We start from the raw sequence: 26681 nt of genomic DNA, 5'->3' as shown, positions 1-26681 counted from the left end.
GAGTCCTTTGAGGACAACAATCTCATTTTCTTTACTTTTCCACGCCATCACCTCCTACCCTAGTTCCCAGCAGGATTCCTGGCTCTCAGTAAATGTTCACTGGATTGTCACCAGTATTAACAGATTACCATCTGTTAATCTATTTTTTCCTTCAATTTCTTTGCAATTTATTGAATCAGACTGAAATAGATTCAGCTATCGGTCCAAGTTTATCTGATCACCAACTACTTTTTTCTTTAGCATTGTTTTGTTTGTGGGAATAATCTTTATCCTATAAAAATATAAAATAGAAAGTCTCATACAATAGCAAATACTGTGTCAGCAAGGGTGCTTGTATCTGTGCCTCTAAATCTCTAAGAGTAGAGGGTGGCAGGCTTAGTGACCTTAGAGTGGAGAAATTATCATCATGAGAATTTTAGCTATATGGGAGACCAATTCTCTCTCTCTCTGTCTCTGTCTCTGTCTCTCTCTGTCTCTCTCTCTCTCTCTCTCTCTCTCTCTCTCTCTCTCTCTCTCGTATACACAGATGACAAGGGAGAGCACTGAATGTTCTGCTCTATAGATATCTACGTCATACCCTTAAGACAGAGTCCTAACTGCACCTCGAGTTGGGTGGAGCAAGTCCCCAGCGATCCTCCTGCCTCCACCATTTTACGTGTGTCCTGGGATCTGTTCTCAGGTTCTTGTGCTCGGATAGCCCTTTACCCAGTGAGACAGCTCCCCAAAACCAATTTGTGGGAGAGAAGGGTACCTTAGAAGAGGTCCTCACTACGTGGGCACACCTCATTTAATTGGTGGGATGACAACGCTGCCAGGAACGGAGAGGGAAGGTCTGTGTTCCCTGGTGAACTTTAAAATGTCATGACCACAGGCCCTGCTATCTGGACCTTGGATGAAAGTGTGTAAGCAATAGCGAGAGATTAAAGAGAAGGTTAGCATCATGTGCATAGAATAAGAGACGTGGAGTCTAATCCTAGGAACTCTCACTTTTGTGGTTCAGAAAAGAAAGAAAAATTTTATAAACCATTTTATGGATGCATCATATAAGGAGATCAAATTATATTTGTGCAACTCAGGGAACTTCTAGCGAAGAAAGCATGCTTTACACAGCTGGTATCGGGATGCAGCATCTTCAGAAGTCCCCTGTCAGCCTCAACTCTGCATCTCCCTAGAGGCGCTGCTCCCCAGATCACCAGCACTGTGCCCTGGTTCAATGTCACGTAACCAGGAGCATCTCATGTGCTGCCTGCCGCATTGGTGACGCTGCCTGCCCGCATTGGTGGCGCTGCCTGCCCGCATTGGTGCCTTCCACTCCCTGTTATGTCTGTGAAGTCATCCCTCTTATTGCATTTGCGTTGTGGCCATCAGCAGCATGCATTAGTAATGGGACTTTTGAGACCAGGTCTGGTTGCATTACCCACCCTGGCGTCAAACTCTTAGGCGCAAGCAATCTTCACATGCCACCGTGTCCAGCAGCGTTTGCTGTTATGTAATATTCAACGATGTGAATATGCTCCACTGTCCATTCTTTATTGATGAACATTTGGGGTGTTTCCAGGGAGACAGTTACAAACAGTGCTACTTTGAACTTTCCTTCCAAGCCTTTTAGCGCAGAGAGATAGATGAATTTTATCTGAGTCTGGATGCAAGAATACAATGTATCTCATAAGCTGTGCAAGTATACAGCTTCAAGGCTGGCCATTGTGTGGTGTTGGTTCACAGCCTCAGCAAGCATATGGTGTGTCCCCGCCTCCTCTGTCTCTTTCATCTTAGTCATTCCAGTGAGATGTCTCAGTCTCTCATGTGATTTTGGTTTCTCTGAATGATGATTTTTGACCCATTTTATATGTTTATTTATATGAGATATTTTTCTTTGTGAGGTCCTAGTTCCTTTACCCCATTTATCTGGATCACTTGTCCTTTTATTAGTACTATCAATACATGCTAGTCAAATATATTAGACATTTTTTCCTACTTTGTAACTTGCTTTCTTGATCCTTATGTTGACATTTTTGGTGAAGAGAGGTTTGAAATTTCAGTGGAGTCCAATTTACGCAACTTTTTAACTGATGGTTACAATTCTGTGTCCTAAGATATTTTTTTTTTTGCACATCTCAAGTCACAAAATATTATTTGTAAAGATTTAACCATTTTACTTGGCTTATTTCTTTCTATACTCCATTTGTAATAGATCTTGTGACGTTCCTTCTATATGAATACCTAGTCCACTCTAGTCCACTCTGCAGTTAGAAGCCTGTCCTTTACACACTTCTGGGAAGATCACCATCATCATGGGTCAGGTGGCTCTTTTATTCTCTCTGTCATCATTATACTCTACGCTCTTTCCCGTTGCTCTACCTCTCTATCTTCTTGCTGAGTCCACTGTCCTGTAAGTATTGATGGCAGGTGATGGAGACCCAAGAGACCTCATCCTTGTCCCTCTTGGCTCTTCGTATTTTCATAGTAACTTTACACTAAGCATAGCTTAATATTTCCTCCACTGCTGGGCTCTTACTGAGATGAAGTGGGGTGTGCATAATGTCTTGAGGGAAGTGGCCCCTTGCAATAATGAGCATTCCTGCCCGTGGACATACTCAGATCTTTGCTTTTTCTCAGGATCATTGTTGTTTCTGGGTAGAAATGTTACATATCATATATTGTATGGCATATCAGATGTGTGTAGAAATATTGCAGAATCTGCTAGACGTTGTTCTAAGCCAACAGTTCTCAACCTGTGGGTCTCGACCCCTTTGCAGGGTGCATATCAGATAGCCTACATATCAGATACTTACATTATGACTCATAACAGTAGCAAATTAGTTATGAAGTAGTAAAAAATAAATTTTATGGTCGGGGGTCACCACGATATGAAGAACTGTATTAAAGGGTCAAAGTTGAGAACCGCTGTTCTAAGTACCCTACATGAATTAGCTACCCCATAGGATAGTTCGCAGCAACCTTGTGAGGGAAGTCCTGGCTTTACTCCATTTTTCCAAAGGATGAGAAGTTAAATAAACTGATCAGAACTCTCTGTGATTGAGATGTCCGGCCTCACCACAGATGTAATGGTCATATTTACATCTTCTCGACACTCTGCAAAGCAGGATGCCAGGAGTCTGGCTCTCAGATGGCAGGAGAGCCGCACAGTACTCCCTTGGGGGAGCTTTTGCGCAGGGACCCAGCATCCAGGGCACAAGCCAACGTTCCCCAGGGGCATGAACAAGGGACAACAGTATACTACTTCCTTTTCCTCTGGGTGTGAACAGTCATGGCACTGAGACCACCAGGAATTCAGATTCCCCTTTGACTTTGGTGTGCACAAGTATCACTGTATCCGAATTTCATTTTCAGAGATTGCTGTAATTAAAAAAAAAAAAAAAAAACCAGCACAAGAGAGAAAGCCACCATGTGGTTCACATGGGGGTGTTCTTATTGGGGTCAAGGGAATGGGAAAAGCGGAGGAAAGGAGTGGGGAGATCCGCCGCTGGTGACAGGAGCAGGAGAGAGAGAGAGAGAGAGAGAGAGAGAGAGAGAAACAGGCAGTAAGGGGGGAATATTCAAAGGGAAAGGGAACGTAGTGAATGTGCACAGGAGGTGCTCTCAGTGGCTGCAGCTGAGGACCCCAAGGGCAGGCCAGTACAGATGCCTGAATACTGAAAAAGACAACCAGATCATTTTCCAGTACATTCCGAAGCTTTCATTCTCAAGTGTGTTTCAAAAAAAAAAAAGAAAGAAAGAAAGAAAGAAAGTAGGAGGCCCCTCCATGCCATGTAAATGTGACCCCACAATGGCTTCTGTAATTTAGCAAGTTAAGACAGACTCGGTCACTCACCAGTGTGACCCTTGTCCCATAGCATCATTTGAGAGTTCGTCGGAAATGCAGTCTCGGGTCCCACCTGGACCTACATTATCAGAAGCTGCATTCAAGGGCTTCCCTGTGGGGCTCTACACAAGCTGCAGTTTGGAAAGCGGTCCCCACACACCCCCAGATAAGGCAGTGCAAGGCCGATGACACAAACCTGCACGGGCCTGTTGGACAGTTGCATCACATGGAACATGATTCTGCTCTGTTCTCTGGTTACTCGGAGGCCCTGCTGCCCACCCAGGCTTGAGAAGGATCACCGAAGAGTTTGACAGTGTCTTTTGTGTCTCCGGGCAGATTGCCCTTCCTCGTACCGTACCTGCCATTCTTGTGAGCTCCTTAGCTGTTGTCGGAGATGATGTTAAGACCTGCCTGGAAACATGTCTGAGCTGTTGTCATAATCCTCCACCCTGCCAAGCCCTGCCATTCATCACGGCACTGTTCACACACATGGGAATTCAGGGTGGGGAGGTTGGTGTAGTTCACAAAGAAAGACTGCTCAAACTTGCTAGACTCTGTGGAGACCAGAGCAGCAAGTGATGATTTCCTAAATCTGGTTAGGTACAGGCCAAGTTTAGAAATGGTCACTGTACCCCAGTATCTTCCTAGTTAATACTGATTTCATAGAAATCTATAAAAATACCTGATTATATAATTACCGTAAGAAACATAATGCCTGCCTTACTTTTTAGTGTCCCCGAACCACTTAAAGACCACATACAGGGGCTGGAGAGATGACCCAGAAGGGAAAGTACCTCCTATGCAAGCGTGCGGTCCTGAATTTGCATTCCCTGGTTCATACATTTAAGCCAGGAGCAGAAGCACACACCGTGACCCCAGTGCTGATGAGGCAGAGGGAGCAGGATCTCAAAGGTTGAGTGGCCAGCTGGTTTAGCTGAAGCAGCAGGACTGGGGTCAGTGAGACTCCTTGGCTTTAAAATTAAAGCGAGAGGCCTGGAGGCATGGCACGGTCATCAAGAGTGAGCACTGCCCTTGCAGAGAACCCAGGCTGGGTTCCCAGCATCCATGTTGGTTGGTCCACAACCACCTGTAATTCCTGCTTCAGGAACCCAACAGCCTCTTCTGGTTTCTGTGAGCACCCACATGCACGCACGCACACACACACACACACACACACACACGTAATAAAAACATAATATATCAAGAAAATAAATTCAAATAAATTCTTTAATACGAGACACATAATCATCAGAGATAGTTTTACTTACGAATATTTCAGCCATCTGAATAGCATCAAATATTTAGCTGCTTAACAGAACACTTTTTTAAAAGCCTTTTCAAGGTATATGTTTTCCAAATACAAAGTTCACATGGGCCGAAGTTTGTTCTAAGATTTATTTATTTATCTTATGTAGACAAATGCTTCTATATGCCTGCACACCAGAAGAGGGCATCTGATCTCACTACAGATGGTTGTGAGCCACCATGTGGATGCTGGGAACTGAACCCGGGTCCTCTGCAAGAACAGCTAGTGCTCTTAATGTCTGAGCCATCTTACCAGCCCTGGGCCAAAGATTTTATTGAATTCATTGAATAATGAGTATGCCAGTAAGTTTTAATGAAGAAATCACTAGACCTCGGAAGTGTGATAAGGAAGTACATTAAGGCTGCTGGGCTATATATGAAATGGAGTCCATATCCTATGGGGTCACAAAAGCAGCAACTCTACTCTTTGGCAGAATCATTTTTTTAATTTTTTTTTGTCTTTTATTGAAAATACATTTCTTCCTCACATAATATATCCTCTCCTCCCAGTTCACCTCCACTTCCCTCCCATCTAGATCCACCCCTTTCTGTCTCTCATTAGAAAACAGACAGGCTTCTAAGGAATAATAATAAAATATAATAAGAGAAAATAAAAACTAACACATCGGGATAGGACAAAACAAACAGAAGGAAAAGAGCCAAGAAAAGACACAAGAAACAGATATAGACACAGAGAACCACTTGTTTACATACTCAGGAATCCCGTAAAAACACTAAACTGGAAGCCATAATATATACACAAAGGAAGAGAGGGTAAAAAGAGAGAATATACATATAAATAAAAAATCAGACGGAATTTAAAAAGGAGGAGTCCTGATACAACATAATGGGCAAGTAACCTCCAAAGATGCTGCGTGGTTCTTTTTCTGCTGGGCACCAACTGCTGGGTGTGCAGCCTACCCTTAAGAACAGTTTGTTTCCCTTGGAGAAGACTAAATTTTCATTTGCAAGTGGTTATTAATTGCAGGCTGTTTCTGGGGTAGAGATGGGGGCGTGTCCACCTCTCCTTTCAGCTCTGGGATCCCATGTAGTGCGTCCCGTGCAAGCCCTGTGCACACTGCCTCAGTCTCTGTGAGTTCATATGTGCACTGATCCTGTTGATTTAGAGACCGTTGTTCCGCTGGTGTCCTCCATCACTCTGGCTCTTACACTCTTTCTGCCTCTTCTTCTGCAGGGTCCCCTGGGCCCTGAGGGGAGGGATTTGATAAAGACGTCCGATTTAGGGCTGAGTGTTCCAAGGTCTCTCATGCTCTGCATCATATCTGACTGCGGGTCTGTGTATTTTTTCCCATATGCTTCAGGAGGAAGTTTCTCTGATGGTGGCTGAGAAGGGCACTGATCTGAGCATAGATGAGTGTTATTAGGGGTCGTTTTATTGCTACTTTTATTATTATTGTTATTTTTAACAGTAGCATTTGGTTTTACCCTAGGTTGTCCACCTCTGGTCACCCAAACGATGTTCCATCTTATGGAATGGGCCTCAGGTCAAATCAGATATTGGTTGGATACTCCCACAAGCTTCTCTTCCAGGGACACCACTGTAGATCAACAGTGACTGGGTCTGTGTCTGGTTGGTTGACGTTTCTCCTTTGGTAGCATGCAGATGGCTTTCTGTTCCAGAGACGCTAGCATGCAAGGGTGAAGGCTCTATGTAGGCACCGGCTTGACTCCTCCGTGTTCAGTGAGTTGTGTAGGTGTTGTCTTCAGCCATGAGGTCTTGCCCTCAGTTTGTAGAGAGCAACCTACAGTTTTGGCAAGAGCTTAAGTTGCTTGGGGGTTCCCATGGAATCCTTGTTTGACAACTCAGATGTAACCAATCACGGGACTGGATACTTTATTTGGTTACAAGAGCTATCCACCTGGGACTCTGTCTCACCCATTACTTGGCAACTTCATTTACATGGCTTTCATATACGTATATATCTTAGTAAGCTTCTGCTGTTAGGTTTCCATTCTCCTCCTCCAATGGCCCTCAATTTTTGTTGTCTCTCCCTGTGTCCCCTCCCTTGCTCTCACTCTTCCCTTCCCCTCCCCACTTAATCTGCCCATTTCATTCATTCATAGCTATCTGTTCTATTTCCCTTTCCCAGGGAGCTCTCTCTGCCCCTCCTAGTCCCTTGCTCTATACCTAACCCTTATGGTTCTACGAATTGTAACTTGGTTATCATTAACAGCTAATATGTATAGCAAATACATACCGTATTTGTCTTTCTGGGTCCGGGTTACCTCACTGGGGAGGATCTTTCTAGTCCTATCCATTACTTGTGAATTTCATGATTTCATTATTTTAATGGCCAGATAATATTCCATCAGTTAAATATACCACATTTTCTTTATCCAGGCAAAATCATTTTCAGGAAACAAAAATCCCATTTGTCTTTTAATAGGACAAAACCCAGCCAGGTAATGTATATTTCAGGGAAGATTCTGAGGATATTAGTATGAGCAAATTTAATGTGATTGGCTATTTTGTTGTTTATCTGTTGAGATAACTTATTTGGTATATAAAATATACTTGCCTTCCGGCTTCTGATTGATCTCAGTTTATTTTATTTTTTTTTATTTTTGAGTGTGCTGTTGACCTGAGTGTGGGCACACATGCGTGTGGTGCGCTCATGTGCTTGTTGTGCACGCAGAGTGAGGTCAAAGGTTGACACGGGGTGTTTTCCTTGATTGCTCTCGGCTTTATATACAGAGGTGGGGCCTCTTGCTGAATGCAGAGCTTCCCAGTTCAGCTAATCTAGCCACTTTGGGGGCTCCCGGTTTGTGATTGCAGGTGGGTCGCCACACCTGGGTGCTGGGGATCTGACTCCAGTGCTTATGCCCCATTGTCCATCTCTTCGCGCGCTTGTTTATCCAAGGCAAAGTCTCATTCTGTCATCCACATCGGCCTGGAACTTGCAATCCTCCTGCCTCAGCCTCCTGCGTACTGGGAGTGAGAGGCCACCTCACCTGACTTGTCTAGGGACCCTCCTGTGTGACAATTGGAAATAAATACTTTTGAACTTAGACATTCCCTTTTCTCCCCCCCCCATACAAATGCTAATAACATAACACTCAGGTTTCTGAAGTCACTGATATGCATATTCATGAGCCCTGTGGCCTCCTGTTGCTGAGGCAGCTACTGAAGCCTGTCTTCATGAGTCTGAGAAATCAAATTAAACCTTTGCTAGCACAGGAAAGCATATTCCGAGATGTTCAGGAGGAAACACTGACAGATTTGTAGCAACTGTAATCGAGACAAAGGCCAGGTCTGGCTTGTTCCCTGTCAGGGTAGCGGCTTTCAAAGCATTCATCATATCTTGGCTTTGTCTGGGTGCCTGGCTTCAGTGCGCTCTGTGAGGCCATCAGGGGCAGATCAGGCCCTTGATTGACATTCTCAGCAGGGGATCTGGCAGAGGGGAAGATGCTAGAGTCAGAGTTCCCGGCCTAAATGCCTCAATAGACCAGGGATCTGAAAGCATTCTTGGCAAATAATTGTGCAAATGGCTGCCTCTGCCCCTCTTTCTAGGCAGATAACTTTGAGCAGTCTAGTCCTCCATAATGTTCTTCAGGGGAGATGCTGGGAGACAGGATGAAAAACTTTCCCAGTAAATCACACATGGGAAGAGAATGGAGGGTCAGAATTCACAAATGTAGATAGTTCTTGAGGGGTAAAGGCACACTGTGGGAATTTCCAGAGATGTTCACCAAAACGTGAGCGAGTTCTTGCAGTTTGGCCAAGGATAAGAAGGCACAATGGACGTGTCCTGATGTTGTTCTCCTCGTCGGAGTCCTCTGTCACTGTCAGGTTGTCTGTTTTATTTTATTCTCATCTCTGCACATGGCAGAAAAGGTTATGATACTTGTCTTTCTGCATCTGTTGCTACGGCAGTGACATGGATGACCATTTATTGTCCTGAAATGACACAGTTTCATTCTGCTTTTTTGGCTGGATGAAACTCCACTGTGTGTATCTAGATAGATAGATAGATAGATAGATAGATAGATAGATAGATAGATAGATATACATAATATGCATTTTCTTTATCCATTCATCTGTTGGCAGATGCTTTGGCTGATTTCATAGCTTGGCTATTGTGACGAATCTGAGGGTGTCTTTATTAACATAAAAATACTGAGCTGGGCATAGTGATGCATTCTGTCAAGTCAGCACTCTGGAGGTGGAGGCAGGGGGATTGAGAGTTCAAAGTCACCTTTGACTACATAGCCAAGATCAGGAAGCATTTTCTCTTAACAAATACTATTGTGATAGAAAAAAAGAAAAATGTGTTAATGGCAGAAAATTCAGGAAAATATGGCAGTGGGTCAGTAGAAGGTAGTGTTGAAAGGAGGCTGTTAGTTTGTTTCCTGGTTGCCTGGCAGCGAAATAATCACACAGAAACCACATTATTTAAATCACTGCTTGGCCCATTAGCTCTAGCTTCTTATTGGCTAACTCTTACATCTGAATTTAACCTATTTCTATTAATCTGTATATTGCCATGTGGCTTTGGCTTACCCGCTAAAGTTCTGGCATCTGTCTCCAGTGGGGCTACATGGCTTCACTCTAACTCCTCCTCCTTTCTCCCAGCATTCAGTTTAGTTCCCCCCACATACCTCTATTCCCTACACAGGACCAAGACAGTTTCTTTATTAACCAATGGTAATCACAGCATATAGAGGGGAATCCCACATCAGAGAAGTCATCTATAGTATTCCCACACAGGAAACCCACCTGTCCTTTTATTTCCTGTTGAAATAAGTGCGGCGGGGCTGCGTCCCCAACACCCCAGCCGCTTGGCTAGCTTATGCCCGAAATAACAACACACAAACTGTATTCATTTAAGAACTGCTTGGCCCATGAACTCTAGCCCTTACAGGCTAATTCTCGCACCTGGACTAGCCCATTTCTAATGAAGTGTGTAAGCACCCCAAGGTGCGCTTACCGGGAAGATTCTAGCCTAAGTCCATTGTGGGTTGCAGCTGCCTGGGAGAGCAGAGCATGGTGGCTGTCCGGTCCCTCTGGAAGCAGCGCATTCTAGCCTCCGTCCATCATGGTGTCTCTGCTCCAGCGCAGAGCTGTAGAGTCTCTCCGGGAGCAGCGCAGAGTCTGACCTCACTTCCTCTTCCGCCCAGAATTCTATCCTGTTTATTCCGCCCACCTATCTTTTAACCTATCAGGGCCAGCAGTTTCTTTATTGCTCAGCCAATGAAATCAACAGATTGATATGACACTCCCACATCAATTTCCTTCTGATATTTCATCCATGGCAACAAGTGTTTGTATGTATGCATGCATGTGTATACATACATATATGTGTGTATATATGCATGCATATACTTAAGATTAAACTGTATTCTCTTCAATGCATCTCACTAGCTGTTAAAGGTGAAGCCATGGGGAGGGAAATGAGATTTTTCAGAAATGTGTCTTTTCAAATGGAAAATGTTCTCCCCTATTATTAAATAAGGAAGCAGTGCATTTGCTCATCACATTCTTTGTGTGAGCCGGATATCATGCTCAATCCATGCCTTTTCAGAGTCTGTGATGTTTGCCCCTTTCTTTATCCAAATTTTGCTTGTTTGTGTTTTCTGATTTTTCTCCAGTGGATCATGTTACCTTTGGTCTTAGTTGCATGAACTCAAATACCCCAACAAGACCCATCTTTAAGAGTAAGCTAATCCTTCCCTCCTCCATTCTTCCTGAGACCTAGTTTCACGTAGTCTAAGCTGTCATTGGACTGATAATGACCTTGAACTTTTGGTCCTCCTGCCTTAAGTGCCCTGTTTTCTGGGATGACAGATATATGTCACTATGTCCTAGGGTGATTCTGTGCTGGTGCTGGGGCTTTCTGTGTGTTAGGCAAGCACTCTCCCAACTTGGGTTGTCTCCACAGCACCCTCTGAGATGTGAACTTCGTGAACAAGTTTACTCTCTTCATTTTCTTCAAATTCCTTGAGTAGAATCATAGGTTTATGTGTTCCCATCATGTAAGATGCCTTTTAGTTTAATTGTCTTCATGTCTGGAAACATTTTTGAATTTTTTGCTTAGGTTTGTTTTTTGTTGTTGTTGTTTTTTTGTTTGTTTGTTTGTTTTTGGACCAGTGCTAGGGCCAGCCTGAGCTACAGAATGAGAAGATCCTGTCTAAGAAAGGAAGGAAGGAAGGAGGAGGGAGGGAGGGAAAAAAAGATTATTTACAAATAAAATTTGGGGGCTGAAGAGATGGCCTAGTGGCTAAGAGCACTGACTGCTCTTTTAGAGGACCTGGGTTTAATTCCTAGCACCCGGATGGTAGCTCGAACTTGTCTGTAACTCCAGTTGAAGGGGATCTGACACCCTTACACAGACATACATACTATCAAAACACCAACACACATAAAATAAAAGTAAATCATAAAATAAAATTTAGCATATTTGCAGTTCTTCTACTTAGAACTATTTAAAAAATCATTGTTATAAAAAAATTTACAGCCCCCAGCTTGGAAATCTCACTAGTTATGTCTCAAGAGAGGAAAAAGACCTCATCTTCAGTCATGTTAGCTAAAATTATTTTTGCCTCAAATGCTGGGGATGTGGACCAAAATAATTTAGTTTGGGCTGAAGATGAACACAATTAGTTTATAAAGACTATTCCAAGTAGATGCCAGAGACTTTGGTGACTGTCATTGCAAAAGAAGACACAAAGAAATAGGGTAAATTCTATTTTGGGTAGCCAGTATCCCAGATATGCTGGTCTGAGAAAGCTACTGCCTCCTGAGTTTGTAAGTGACTGTCTGTGCTACTATCCAAGAGCTTCCAGAAGAATCCAAATACATAAGCTACCTTGGTTCAGCCTCGACTTTCTGGCCAGACATTTCTAATGAGCCCAGAGGAAAATACCAAATCACAGCAAAGACAACATAAGGAAAGTATATGAAGTATGGCTCTTTGGTTTCAGTTCAGGGAGGAGGGCAATCATTGCCACCTGCAGGACCTGAGAAATCCTTGGGCCCCACATGGTAGAAGGGAAGAAGGACCCAGCTCCTTTTAACCTCCACAGGCCTGTTGTAGCACGCACACATGTGCATATACACTTATAAAATAATGTAATAACTGTTTGACATTCTATGCATTGTAACACACATACATTTTTATAATCACCATTTATAATTACAATCAGAATGGAATCGTTTCATTATCCCCAGATGGCCTTTTGACATCTTTTATGGTCACACAAGATAACCTAAGTCCCCGAGGCAACAGCTGACACGTCTCTGTCCCTGTGGCTTCGTCTTTTGGAAAGTGTCATATAAATAGAACCATGTTGTGTGTGACCCTCGGAGCATGGTAGCTTGCCCCATTCAGTGGCGTTTCCTGGAGACTTTACCCAACTCTACCACGCACCAGCAGTTCATTGCTTTTTGATTGCTGAAGAGTATTATAAGACACAAATACACCCCAGGTTATTTACCACTCGTCCAGTCAAGAATCTTTGGGGATTGATACAATCTCTATAAATGTTCACATACCAGCTGTTATAGAAACATAGGCTTCATTTCTCCCCTGTATGGGTGATTCATCTATCTTATGAGTATTTTAAATATTCGAAATATTTAATAGTATATTTCCTTTGCTATAACTGCTCAGTACTTATTGGGGCATACATTTCTCCTGTGGTTTTTTATTCTAGACAAGGGTTTAAGGAGCTGAAGGGTCACCCAATTGGTAATGTTTAATATTTATTTTTTAAATGCATTACTAGAGTATAGCACCCTCATGCTGTGCCACATCTGTGAGGACTAGGACAATTCTTGTGACTGTAGGTACATATGACAGAGTAAGAGTAAATGACCACAAGACTATCACCACTGAGAAAAAAAAAATCAGAATTTATTCTAAAATACAGAAACACTCCTGTAAGAAAACATGTACCATGTGTAACATGGTGACTGCATATTATCTTCCATTTTCACTTCAAATCCTTTGATTCACATTTTCTTTGAATAGCTGTGATAAAATAAAACAGTGCACAGATTGTCTCTCAAGTGTCAATCAACCCCCGTTCTTTTCTCTCCCGGCAGGACGTGCTGGGCGGCGTGCTGATCACTGCCTTCCTCATTGCCCTCACCTACCCGGCCTGGACCCTCATTGACTCCCTGGACTCAGCCAGCCCCCTCTTCCCTGTGTGTGTCATAGTCGTTCCATTCTTCTTATGCTACAATTACCCGGTGTCAGACTTCTACAGCCCAACCAGGGCGGACACGACCACCATCGTGGCTGCCGGGGCTGGAGTCACCCTGGGGTTCTGGATCAACCACTTCTTCCAGCTGGTGTCCCAGCCCAGCCCGTCCCTTCCTGTGATCCGGAACATCCCGCCCCTGACCACTGACATGCTGGTTTTAGGGCTGACGAAATTTACGGTGGGAATTGTGTTGATCGTCTTGGTGCGTCAGCTGGTACAGAACCTCTCGCTGCAAGTGCTGTTCTCGTGGTTCAAGGTGGTGACGAGGAACAAGGAGGCCAGGCGAAGACTGGAGATTGAGGTCCCTTACAAGTTCGTCACCTACACGTCGGTTGGCATCTGCGCCACGACTTTTGTGCCCATGTTGCACAGGTTTTTGGGATTGCTCTGAGCCCCAAACAGATGGGAACAAGTCCAGTAAGGTGAGCTATGAGAAAGCCGTCAGTTGGGGCAACCTCCACCCCTCCTGTTTAAGGAAATCTTAAATCATATTTTTGCTTTGCTGATGTAACATAGATCCTACGGCCGGGGCACCAGCAGTGAGATTGGTCCATAAGGACTGTGTTTCGTTGACTCCAGCCTGAAACCACCCCTGAAGTCAGTCAGACTACCCATCCCCTTTCTGTTACATGGACTTAGGACTGGGTCTTGGGTGGACAGGATGGCGGCTTGACTTGCAATGGCGACAAGCCCTGCTGGGCTCTAGAGAGCCAACAGACTTGAGGTAATATGAAGGCAGGAACACTTCTCAGTCAGAGCCTTGCCTAATGCCTCATCTCGTTCCCCACACTGGAATTAGGGCTGGGAGGAAGGGTGGCACCGTGGAAAACCACACCCCTTGGGCAGAGCGACATCTTGTGCTGTGATTGGACTGGACTGTGCCTGAGTGGCTGGCGAGACCGTTCTGGACTAAAGCCTCCTGTGAGGGGCTCAGATGGCAGCAGAGTTAAGAGGCCGCCAGGAAGAACTTGCTTTCTCAAGCAGCCTGTCTCCTCCAGGCACTGTCAGTGAAGCAAGAAGCTGATCTTCCTCTCAGAGTTTGCAGCATCCCAGGTTTCAGTGTCTACGCTAGTCTAAGCCACACGTGGCAGGCTGCTGCCTCCTCGCAGGTGGAAACAAGACACACCGAGACCCCTACTCTTTCTCGCTTGGTTTTCGGCATCTTTGGTTGTTTAAGCTTCCAGATGAACCGAGAATGCACTGGATCAGCACAGGAATGGATGAGCTTCGTCCTCTGGAAGCCTGACCAAGAGAAGCGAGGCAGTCCTGCCATTGCTTCATCCTCCTGATGTTACCTCATCATTACTTAGATACTTCTGTAGTTTTTTTTTTATTTTAATTGTTCATCTGCGAGGCAGAATCAGGGACCCCCTCTCAACCTTCCCATCTCTTATTTCTTGGCCATTCTGAGGGCCATTAATGCAAGAACAACGTTAGCCTGTTTTGGGGAAATAAACCAATTAACTATAACACCCATTAAACCTCGAGTGGTCCTCCTTAGATCTATGATGGTTTAATTTATGATGATAACAGCAAAGAGCTCCTTCCCTGGACTCCTGTTCAGAAGAAAGATAAGCTATCAACCCATCCTGAAAAGTTGGTAGAAATGCATAGTTACGGGTCTTCTGCGGGATGGTATCACTGAAGCCAGAGTTCCATGATCCTGACACCTCATCACCAGCCATATATTCTGGACAAAATTAACCCCTTTTAAAAAGTTACCGAGGCTCAGACTTCTGCATTCGGTGTGAAAACCGAGACCAACATTTTCTCCGATGTTAAACATGCCCCAGGGCCTATGTTGGAATGATGTTCTTTGGTAATCAACACCATGTTTTAATTTCTCAAGATTAATTCTTGGGCTGGGTGTGGTGGCACATGCCTTTAATTCCAGCTCTCAGGAGGCAGAGGAAGGCAGATCTCTGAGCTTGAGGCCAGCCTGATACACAGATTGAGTTCCAGGACAGCCCGGGCTACACAGTGAGACCCTGTCTTGAAAACACAAACATACAAACGAAAAGAATAATTCTTAACAAAATGCCCATTTTTAACTTAATTCTTCTCTCACTTACCATAGTTAAGATATGATATGAACAGGGATCAAAATGATGCATCCTTTGCCTGGTTTTGCTCTGACGAAATGTCAGCTCCATGGCTGGGGTGCTGCAACCCCTGGCATAGGGGTCCTCAGCCTCTCCAGGGCACAGCTGTTGACAGGCACTTTCCTCCCCCTCCCCACCCCAGCTACCGAACTAGAGCTTGTAAGGCTGGCTAATATTTACACAGGATGATTTTAGTTAGTTTGTCTGGAGCCTGGAGACAAAGGGCTCAGCTTCCTCCACGAGCATCTTTGCAAAAGAAGGGCTGTGGCCTATTGTCACAGCAGTGGGGGTGTGTTTGAGAAGTTTAGGTCCCAACAACAGGGACGCTGACAACTGCAGGGATGCATTTAAGGTCGTGTTTACATAGTTTGGATAGAGGAGAAATATATTAGCCACGCAACATTAAACAGTGGCCTAAGAATTTGTCAGGACAGGTTTGATGTGCTTGCTAATGCAAATGGAGGGAGAAGTTAGTTATCAGAGGTGGCAAGTTTATTTTCGGATCCCTACAGTATCGGTTTTAAAACTTAGTGCTTGATTACGTTTTTTGCCTTTGTTGATCCCTCTCAATTCACGGCTCACAGAGCACCTCAGCCTAGTAAATTCTCTCTGTGTCGCCTATCAAAACACTTGGATTTTCTCTTTGGGGAAAGAGTGCCCCCTGCTGGTTAAGATCCAGTCTTAGTCCAAAGGCTCCTTTGTCATGCTCACCAGAGAGTGTCCAGAATGTGTCTAGGCCAGGCCAACCTTGACGCCAAAGCTTTCAAAAATATTGGTGCCTCCATGAACTGGGAAGAATAACACACCCTTCCCCATCTTGCTTCTACTCCAGGCCAAGGCACCCATCTAGAATTTGCTTTCTAAACAGCTGTGACTTCTGTGTCGCATTGCTCAGACCTGTACCATAGTTGAATATGCTGGAAGACGTAGGCAAGACCTTCAACCAATACCCTTTGATGGAAGCCACCAAAACTACTCCATGCTGTGCCTGGCAATGGGGTTTTCTCGCCCAAACACACAACTCATCTAACCAGGACACTCACAACATGTGGTATTTCAGACCATATGTTTCAGGTTTCTATTTTGGAACCCCTCAGCTGTCTCAATTATGCACTGTATGTAAATTTATTTTTAAAATAAATTCTTTTTTTTGTTTGACTGTGATTATTAAATGCTTTAAAATCTAATGTGTTTCTGTTGGCTTTTTTTCCCCCTTTTTTTGAGACAATGCCTCATCCTATAACCCAGGCTAGCCTAGAGCTCAGGTTAGACCAGCTCCCAGCTGGTCCTTAACATAACACGTCAGTCCTCCTCCCTCAGTCTCCCAGGTGCTGCAATTCCAGTGTGATCCACTCTACCCAGGTAGCTTTTTCTTGATCTGGGTGTCTTCCTTGGGTTTGTTGGACCCAAAGTGAGCAAGAGTGGAGAAAATGAGTGACGAGCTGCAGAACGTTCAGCTGCCAGAATCCACCTCCGTGCAAACAGCGGGCAGCGTCACAAAGGCTACAGATTTGTCTGGCAGGGAGTAAGTATCGCGGTGGTGTGCTTCTAACTCCTTGATAATGAGAGAATCCTTTTCCTGTGTGGAGACAGATGCCACTCACTGTATGGACTGGAGGGAATGGAAATGTCTTCACAGACGACTGCCCTAGTGGCTGAGCCACCTGAACGCTTTGCCCCTGTCAAATCTGCATCACTACCATGCTTTGTGTGTCTTTAAGCCCCTCAGGTTTCTCTTTAAAGCGCTAAACTAAGGTACACTGAAGGGCACATGCGAGGATGCATTTGTGCTGTGATCAGGATATCCTTGTCGCCCATACGTGCTGGGAACCTAAGGGATCTAAAGTTCCAATCTGTGCTGTGGAGTTGCCCCAGGTCAGAGGAGACACGGGCTCAGAGAATTTGGAGTCAATCTAAAGTGTCAAAGTTGTGTGAAAAAGACCAGGTCATGGGGGTGGGGCAGGACAAGAAAAGGATTTATTTGGGCGTGCAGACCAGAGCAAGACCAGGAAGGCTTTCTAGAAACAGGCTTAAAGAGACCAGGCTGCCTTAGCAGTGGGGTGACAAGTTACAAGAAGATGCTGTGTCTAGGAACCAGTGGGATGGAGGCACGTCCCCTTGCTCTTACAGAGAAAACCCAGACCACATCACTGTGAGAACCAAGTGATGGATGTGCTGACTTCACAGGCCCCTTCTATCATCCTCGGTGAGACAGTTCAGTCTGCTGTGGATACCTCCCCCTGCACCTCTGAACCACTTGTTCCCAGGTCCCCTCATGTGTTAAAAACAAAGCAGCTGTGTGCCCCGCGTGCATGCCACACCCCTTAGTCTTCTCCTTGGGTCCTCAAACCGTACGTTGTGTTGCTGTGATCTACCGGGAACCCCTCACTGTCCTCCCTCTCTCTGATGATTTCTCTGTCCATTTCTCCAGCACAGGTTACATGGACCAAGCCAAGCACATTTCATTTCAGACAGTGTTCTGCTCAAGGCCATTTGTGTATGTTTTGCTTGAATGAGTGTGGATGCTGGCATGGACGTCTGACACACCTTTCACTATTGCTTCCTGCTGTATGTTTGACAGTCTGCCACTGAACCCGAGGCTCATAATTTTGGCTGGACAGCTAGGCCAGCAAGTCCCTAGGATCTTCCTGTCCCCACTATTGGGGTCATAGATCCATGGCAGGATGCCTGACTTATACATGGGTTCTGGGGGTTCAAATTCAGGTCCTTTAGCTTTCACAGCAACCACTAACCCAGTGAGCTGTCTGCCCAGCCCTGCACTTGGGCTGCCGAAGGCTTTGCTGTTTCAAAGTCATATGGCAAGTCTTCATTCCTCACGAACATAAGACTTTAATAAATTAGTTTGGACTTACTATCCATCTGTTGTTTTCTCAGAGTGGGGCACACCTGTAGCACAGACTCACACACTTACATGCATACTAAGAACGAGAGCTGAATGTGGGCCATGAATAGAACGTGAAATTCTTAAAAACCATAGCCACATGAGACAAGGGGGCTAGATGAAGCCAAGAATTCCTCTTCCTTCTCCACGCCTGTCTATGTGGCATGCAAAAACAAACAAGAAAAGCAACGGTGGCGCTAGGAGTTCCGGCTGTGACGCTCAACACATCTGCCAACCTTGCTGCTTCTCTTCTCCTGCTGTGACACCAGGGTTCCCTTGGTTGGAGCCAAGCCAGATTCTTCTCAGTGAAGGTATTCAGAGAAAGCCAACACTTCTAACAAGCCCAACTCGGTCCTCTCCTCATCGAGGGTGGGGCAGGGTGGCCTGGTGCGGCTTTAACACCTGTACTCAAGGACTTCCTTCATAGTGTACCCAAGAAGCCATGAACCAAGAGGAGAGGGGCTTCTAGGGCCTCTGATCTGCATCAGCGGTCACCTGGAAACCATATGGGTGGCTTCGAGGGGGAGCAAATTACGCAGAGCCCTCCAAACACACACCATCTTACCCATCTCCAACTCCAACTCGACGCTGATAAAAAGCTGTTGAAGGGTAAGATAAAGACATCCATTTAAATCCTAGCTCTCTGTCTCCTAGTGACTGAAGCACCCAGAGTTCTCGTTGAGATCTCTGGTTAACCCCTCCCACTCCTGTCTGATTTCTACCTAAATAGGGCCACGCGCAGTCTCTTCTGTATGGCTTCTTTCTCTTAGCACGCTAGGGCTCATTTGTGCTATCAGGAGTTCATTCCTCTTAAATGCATGCCCTTCATAAAATGGGCTTCGTGGTCTGTGGCTACTATAAATAATACTGAATATCTGCATAAGACTGCTGTATGACATGGATGAAATAGCTAGATGGTGTTTCAGGTTTCAACTGCTTTCCTGGCTGTGTCATTTTACGTTCTCACCAGCCGCACCCAACAGTCCCACCTGTACCACAAACATTTGAGCCATCATTTAAATATGAACCCTTAAATTTTTTTTAAAAAAATATGTATTGGTGTTTTACCTACATTATGCCTGCACACCATGTGTCTGGTGCCCTTGGAGGCCAGAAGAGAGCATCACTGGAATTACAGATGGTTGTGAGCTGTCATGTAGGCGATGAGAAATAAATTCAGGACTTGCAAGAGCAGCCAGGGCTCTTAAGACGTCTTAAGCTCCAACATTAGCTATTTTAATGAGTATGAACAGTATAAATGTTGTCTTTATTTGTATCCCAATGAGGACTAGTATAACCAGATTTTCTTTGGGCTACTAGCTCACAAAAAAGACACAGAGACTTACTATTAATTATGAAAGCTCAGCCTATAGCTTAGGCTTATTTCCAACTAGCTCTTATAATTTAAATTAACCCATTTCTATCCATCTATGTGCTGCCACGTGGCTTGTAGCTTTTACTTCTCCTCCTGTATGTTTAACCTCATCTGTGTCAGGCTGGTGACTTTGCCTTTCATCTTCCCTATTCCTGCCTAGCTGCCTAACCTCTTCCTACCTAGCTAATCACAGTAATACATTTTCACACAGTGTAAAGGAATATTCCATAACATACTAATAACCTTATCTTACTAAGTTATTAGAAACTGCACACACATGTACACACATGAGCAGGCACATGCGCTCACACACACACACACACACACACACACACACACACACACACTGTGCCAACTGGATTTTATTGTCAACTTGACATAGGCTTAGAGTCATCAGAGAGGAAGAGGCCTCAACTGAGAAAATGTCTCCCTAAGATCAGGCTGTAGGCAAGAATGTTGGTTATTTTCTTAAATAGTGACTAATGGGGGGAGGGCTCAGTTCATTGTGGGACTGGTGGCTCTGGGTTCTGTAAGAAGGCAGGCTGAGAAAACCACTTGGGGCAAGCAAGCAGCACACCTCCCCCATGACCTCTACATCGTCTCCTGCTCCAGGTTCCTGTCCTGTTTGAATTCTTACCCTGACTTCCTTCAATAATGAACTCTGGTGTGGAAGTATAAACCAAATAAACTCCTTCCTCCCCAGGTTCCTTTTGGTCATAATGTTTCAACACAGTAACAATATCCCTAGCTAGGATAGGCACAGACTACATATACACTACAATCATATACACATATATTCACACTACAATCATATACACATATATTCACACTACAATCATATACACATATATTCACACTACAATCATATTCACATATATTCACACTACAATCATATACACATATATTCACAACACTACAATCATATACACATATATTCACAACACTACAATCATATACACATATATTCACACTACAATCATATGCACATATATTCACACTACAACCATATACACATATTCACACTACAACCATATACACATATATTCACACTACAATCATATACACATATATTCACAAATAAGCGTAAGTAAACTTTAAAAAAAGATGACTTGGAAGGCTGTCACTGTGTGACTAAAACTGATTCTTAAAGATTTTCTTAAAGTACTGATTTTATTGACTTATACATGTCAAGAGTAGAAAAGGCTTAATCATGTACAATGTGTGTTCTTATCAATCACTTGTTTCACTAATAAGGAAAGCATGGAATCTGCTATACCGGAGTCATGAGCAACAGCGGCACTCTGATGTCTAAGCAATAGTTTTGCTTCCAGAACTCACCAGTGCATACAGATCCACACTGGCTGTTCCACAAGCTGGCCTAATGCGGCTCCCCAAAGCCAGACAGCACACTTCACTTTATTAAACATTAAAGCACAAATGGATATTCCCCATAAGAGGGGCTGAAGGATACCACAGGAGGGAAAGGGACACTTAGAGACAGAACTATACAGCCGAGACCAACGTCACAAAAAGGGCTCAATATTGATTTCTAGAGAGGAACAGGGCATGGTCAGCTCAAATTTGGTGATAACATCAGGATGAAGGACGCCTAGCTTCCCGATGCTTTGACCCCGGGCAAAGATTTCAGCACACCGCCCAGGGAAGAATGCAGAACCTGAAACAGAGAGGGAGAGGAAATCAATATTTCTTCTGGGGGATAAAAGTCAATAGCCATTTAGCACTAAAAGCCTATGGGCCTCCTTTAAAAATAACCATTCTTCTTTAAGACCCTGGCTATGCAGTGCATCCTCACACTTTCTAGTATTAAGAAGCACTTACGGTGTTACACCAAGAAACTCCGGAACAAATATGAGAGCCCTATGCTTCTGATCATGGGGGCTGAGCTGGGAGGGAACTAAGTCCCAAGAAGGACACTAAGAAGAGAGGAAAACACTGAGCCTGCAGGATGGTGCGTGCTAGGAAGCAGGCTTTCCCACAGCAGTACTTGCTGGATAAGAAACCTACTGCAGCTCCATTCACTCCTTACCACGGCACACTTCAGCTTATTACACAGGAAACCCACAGCTAACCTGCACGTGTGGTTACAGGCCACATCGCCAGAACGCCACCCGTGTCCCTGCCTGAAAAGAGCCCCCTAGCATATTGGGAGTAGTCTGTAAAGTCCCACCCCATGCCAGCCCCACCCCAGTCCTGGCTGATTCCTGTTTCACTTCAAGGCAGCCAGAGAGCTTTCTTTATCTGCTGCCAGAGCTCAGCTTCAGCTTCCCACCCAGTGACCATTCTTGAGGCTTAACCAGCTGAAAAGGAACCACCCAGGCCCAATGCCCACTCCTGAGTCACGGAAGGCTTATTGACACGCTGGACTCTGCTGGAGTTTAAAAACAATGCTGATTCATTTCTCTCAACACCCACTTGAAAAGGGATCAGGCCCAAGGCTCCTGAAGGATTCAAACAAAATGTTTACTGGTATGAACTATAAATACCCCGCAGAGCTGGGCCACAAGCCTGTAGCCTGCCACTCAGAGCAAGTGCATTATTTATGCGGGAGCACACTGCTGCGCCTCTGATAGCTCCAAGGTCAGCATAATTAAGAACAGAGTTGGATGGGCGGATAGGGACTCTGTTACTGTTGAGTTGATACCATAGAGACAGACTCACACAGACTGCCCAATCAGTGTGGAGATACTGGGTTCTACTCTCAGAAACAACAGGAAAACATTTCTGTCATTCTCAAGCCCAAGGCAACATGGCTGAGCAGTGCTTTCTTCACAGCTCCTTAGGCTCAGAGACTCCTTCACAACAGAAGCAAGCTGTCCATTGTAGTGCTGCAGTTGGCTCTGCTCATGAGTCCACACCCAGGAAGGGGTGAGGAAAATAATGGCATAAAACAACTGGGAAACCAAACTCGATAGATAACAGAGAGCCTGGCAGGGATAGTAATTATGGTTAAATCTGATAAAGATGACACACTTTCGTCCTGTCAAAATGAAAATATAACTTAAAAGACAATACTATCCATTACTAAAAGGTTTTTAAAAACAAGACTGACAACCACGCCCTAATGACAGGAAAAATGAGGAGAGGGGAAAGAAGGGTTGCTATCTTAAAGGTGAGATGTAAAGGACTTTTCAAATAACAAGTCAAGGACCTTGCGTGGAGTGCATTCAGCTGCCCCAGAGCTGGGGTGTGCCAGACCCCTCCCTGACGCAGACAGGGCTGTGAGCGCACACATGTACTACCCAACAAGGATTCTGGCCTGTTTGGAAAGGCCACCAGGAAAGGAAATGCCCAAGACCTTCCCGACAGCCTTGCTGGACCAAAGCTTCCCTTTTATCTATTTTCAATTCCAATTTGATTGGATTCATTTTTACTGAAGCATAAAACCAAACTATTTTAGAATTTAAGCCAGATGTGCTAGTTCTGACAATGTTGGCAAAATAAAGCCCAAGATAAGAAATCAGAACTTTTACCTCATATAACATTTTGATACAGCATTTTTTTAAAGTAAAATTCAGTTATATTCTTCTTCAGTTCCCAGGTTTACTTTGCCTATAAATTTGGACCAAACTTTGCTTTAGCTCCTTAATCAGCTAGGTGTACAGTAACAAAAATATTTATACCAGTAAATGTCATTTTCTCTTCCCAGAGAAAAAAAAGAAAATTCAAAGCTATGTAACATGTTCCAAAGTAAGAGTACAAAAAGTGATGAAAATGTCAAAAGTTCAGACTTTCACATGGGCCCAAAGTCACAAGCACTGTTCAAAGGCTCCTGGCCACCAGGCTCCTCACTCACGTGTAGCAAGGCCGGGTGGGATCCCTGTAGCCATCAGCTCTGTTCTACCACACTGCACACCTGGACTTGGGGCGACTTTGTCTTGCAGTGCCATTTTTCATTCTCCCACTTTTAACAGGTTCTGGTGATGAGTCTCACGTTTCCTGTTCAGTTAGATCAAGCTGAGGTTCTGCTCTCCAAATACGCAAACTGAAAGGCATGCAAAAAGGCCTTCTGACATCAGGGGTAGGGAGAGCCTTAAGAAACAAACCCTCCACCTGACTGATGGTGCAAGTGAAGTAGAAATGTTGGAGGGGGTGGTGGTGGAGTAAAATGACAAAAACAGAAGCATTCTTTGTACTTTAAAAACTTAAAGAGCAAACTGAACTCAAGGGCAGAACTGTCTCATTAACAACACAGAGGGCACAGAGCCCACAGTACGGGTCCAAGGCCTTCCAGATGTGAGGACGTTGCTATGGGAAAGACCATGGCTCTCATCTTAAAGGGAATATGAGATCGTTTATTCGGGAGCATTCTGAATGACTATGGCCTGGGAACACAGATTTTGGTTACCCCAAATTCCATGTTCTAACATAAAAGTAGTTTCATGGGTTTCTAGTTTTACAGAATAAAGACAGCCACAAATCAAGGCAGCGTAAAATGCATTGGTGGGTGTGCCAGAGAGGCATACACATCGAGATGGGAGAAGCTTTTCAATAGACCTAAAATATTGTCTGATGGCATTCTTAGCTTTTGGACTGGTGGAAGCTGGTGTTCTGTTAACAGCCTCTAGGAGCTGTTAGTTCAGATATAGAGCTGAGCAAGGAATGGCTGCTCCAGAAGGCTAAGGCTAGGCCAATATATAGTAATTAATTAATTAGCCTCTGAACTTACAAAATCTCAATCTCTTCACACTACTGAAATTCCAATCGGTCCGTAAGTCTCTGCAGACACAAACTCCTTGAGAGAGTTTTTGTTCATGGCCAGACAGTTTCTTTTCAGGAATTGTTGCTCAAAATGTCCACTGCTGGCACAGGAGGCAGTTCAGCACCCAGGTGGACAGATGTGACCCAAAAGCTCCAGCTACAACTAATGCATCATAAAGTCTGTCTGAAAACACACGACATCACATCCGAAGGCCACAGCAAAGGCTTTCAGAAAGTCAGATCTGGACTGTAGCCAAAGACGCCTTTATCAAATCCACAGTCAAAAACGTATTTCTGGAGACAAGGCAACATGCTGTGTCTGCAGAAAGTGTACTGCCCACTGCCTTGTGAACGAGGCTCTGGAGTTCCTTCACTCTCTCCTGTGCGAGAGCGTGGAAAGAAAGGTCCAGCACACCGGCTCCCACCCACATTTGCATGACTCCATGCCATGACAAACAAGGCTTTGCATAAAGTCTGGCGCAGATACCGGCTTCTAAGGTAGAACACATTTTGGGAAAATGTTGCTCTCTCTTGTAACACACGTGGAAGGCCAGACAAAAGAAACACCAGTCAGGCACAAAGAAGAGCTTAATTTCCCAAACCTAGTGGGGTGTGAATAAGCCCCTTAATTAAAGTCTTTGTGTCCTTGGGGTCATCCCTGGGCCCATAATCTAGCACAGCACCCCGTCTTTAGCGCGTTTTCTGGCTAACTGACCATCAAAGCATTTGGGAGTGCCTTCTCTTGCCCGTTGGCAAACACTTTTCACAGTTTCATTTCGCACCCATCTTTTCAGAGCTATATTATAGCCTAGAGTTGGCGGAGGCTTTCCATACACTCACTCGTTCCTTTAATTTCATGAAGCATCGGAAGTAGAAGCTTTAGGTGAAATGAGTGAACGCTTCATCTGAGAGCACCAGTGTGAGTGTGTGTGTGTGTGTGTGTGTGTGTGTGTGTGTGTGTGTAAGAAAGCATGAGGCTTTTGTCTCACACTCCTGCCACTGCCTAGAACCAGGTTACTCCTTTACACTTTATTTCACGTGCTCTGAAATATCAGCTGCTCGTTTAACTTTACTCTTCCCTTTCTTCATATTGCCAATACATATTTTGAGATTCAAACTCACAAGTGATTGTATAGGCACTTTATTATCCAACTGTAAAAAAAAGAACATCATCAATAACAAAATTAGCAGGGGCAGAGAACGCTGGTAAAGTAGTGTGTTGTTGCTAGTAACAGAAACCATCATCATCAGCTTTCACCACACATATCCCCACACTCAAGGAGGAAATGGGAAGCGTGTACCTGTAGATACCAGTAAGTCATAAGTCTGTTCAAAATGACTGATTATGTAATATGGATTGGTGCCTATCCAAACCCTACACACTAAATAAATAATTTCTACTCAATTATACCCTGCATACATACACAATTTCATTCCTATGGTGCCATTGTTCTCAGGTTTTAGAATAAGCAGATTTTTGAGGACAGGACAGTAGAGGAAAGAAGTCCACCACCATAGGTAAGGCATTAACTTGTAAAAGAAAAGCCTTCAGGACCTTAAGGAGCCAAAGCATCACCACCAAGATATGAACACAAAAACACTTTTTTTTTTTTTCTGATCTCAGTACACTCAGGAGAAAATTCCTCTGCAAAGACCATTTAATTTGTAAGGGGAGACGGAATAACTTCCGACTGGTAATATAAAACACCCATTTTCTCCCAGATGTATACAATTCTTCACCTTGCATTTGAAGTGAATAGTTGTGGTACCTAAAGTCTATAAAGAGAGGGGACCTAATCCTTTGAATTTAATGGCCATCTTTCATCCGTTTCTGAAGATCAAAAGAAAGAAAAGCCCTTCCACAACTTTACAGTGCTAATCCCAACACACCTGCAGACACCATTAACTCTTACAGGGAGGCAGTGGACCAGAGAGAATTGGAACTTTCCAACTCATGGCTTGGGGAGGGTTCCAGGATCAAGACCTGGCACCATGTACTCTACCACAAATGAGGACAGGGACCTGGGACCTTATTCTTACAGGAAATCAGCAAAATCCAAATGACCTCATCTTCTCATAGAGATATGTCCTCAACAGAGAACCACCTTTTGTCAGGCACAGTGGTTCACACCTGTCTTCCCTCAGGAAACACAGGCTGCCAGGCTGAGACCAGTCTGGACTCCTCAGTGGACAATGTCAGAAAAATTTAGCCCCCTTTCATTCACTAAA

At 44.4% G+C, this 26681-nt stretch overlaps 2 protein-coding genes across 5 annotated transcripts in view; one reads left to right on the top strand and one right to left on the bottom strand.

Annotated features, from left to right (window-relative positions):
• The window catches only part of Sgpp2 (sphingosine-1-phosphate phosphatase 2), a 111777-nt gene extending 95134 nt beyond the window's left edge, over positions 1–16643 (top strand). For all 3 annotated transcript variants that reach the window (XM_050161041.1, XM_050161042.1, XM_050161043.1), the window contains one exon: positions 13194–16643. In XM_050161041.1, the coding sequence (XP_050016998.1) occupies positions 13194–13745 (552 nt within the window). In that variant the 3' untranslated portion in view covers positions 13746–16643. The remainder of the gene's footprint in view (positions 1–13193) is intronic.
• A 4231-nt stretch (positions 16644–20874) lies between these two features.
• Farsb (phenylalanyl-tRNA synthetase subunit beta) overlaps positions 20875–26681 on the bottom strand; it is a 67251-nt gene continuing 61444 nt past the window's right edge. The window contains exon 17 of one of the 2 annotated variants that reach the window (XM_050161045.1): positions 20875–21408. In XM_050161045.1, coding sequence (XP_050017002.1) covers positions 21257–21408 — 152 coding nt within the window. In that variant the 3' untranslated portion in view covers positions 20875–21256. The remainder of the gene's footprint in view (positions 21409–26681) is intronic. The other variant, XM_050161044.1, reaches the window with a different exon arrangement.

Source organism: Alexandromys fortis, unplaced genomic scaffold, assembly GCF_014885135.2.
Source record: "Alexandromys fortis isolate MF-2015 unplaced genomic scaffold, M_Fortis_MF-2015_v1.1 scaffold_98, whole genome shotgun sequence".
In the NCBI taxonomy this organism is placed as follows: domain Eukaryota; kingdom Metazoa; phylum Chordata; class Mammalia; order Rodentia; family Cricetidae; genus Alexandromys; species Alexandromys fortis.
This window is presented reverse-complemented; position numbering and strand designations above follow the sequence as displayed.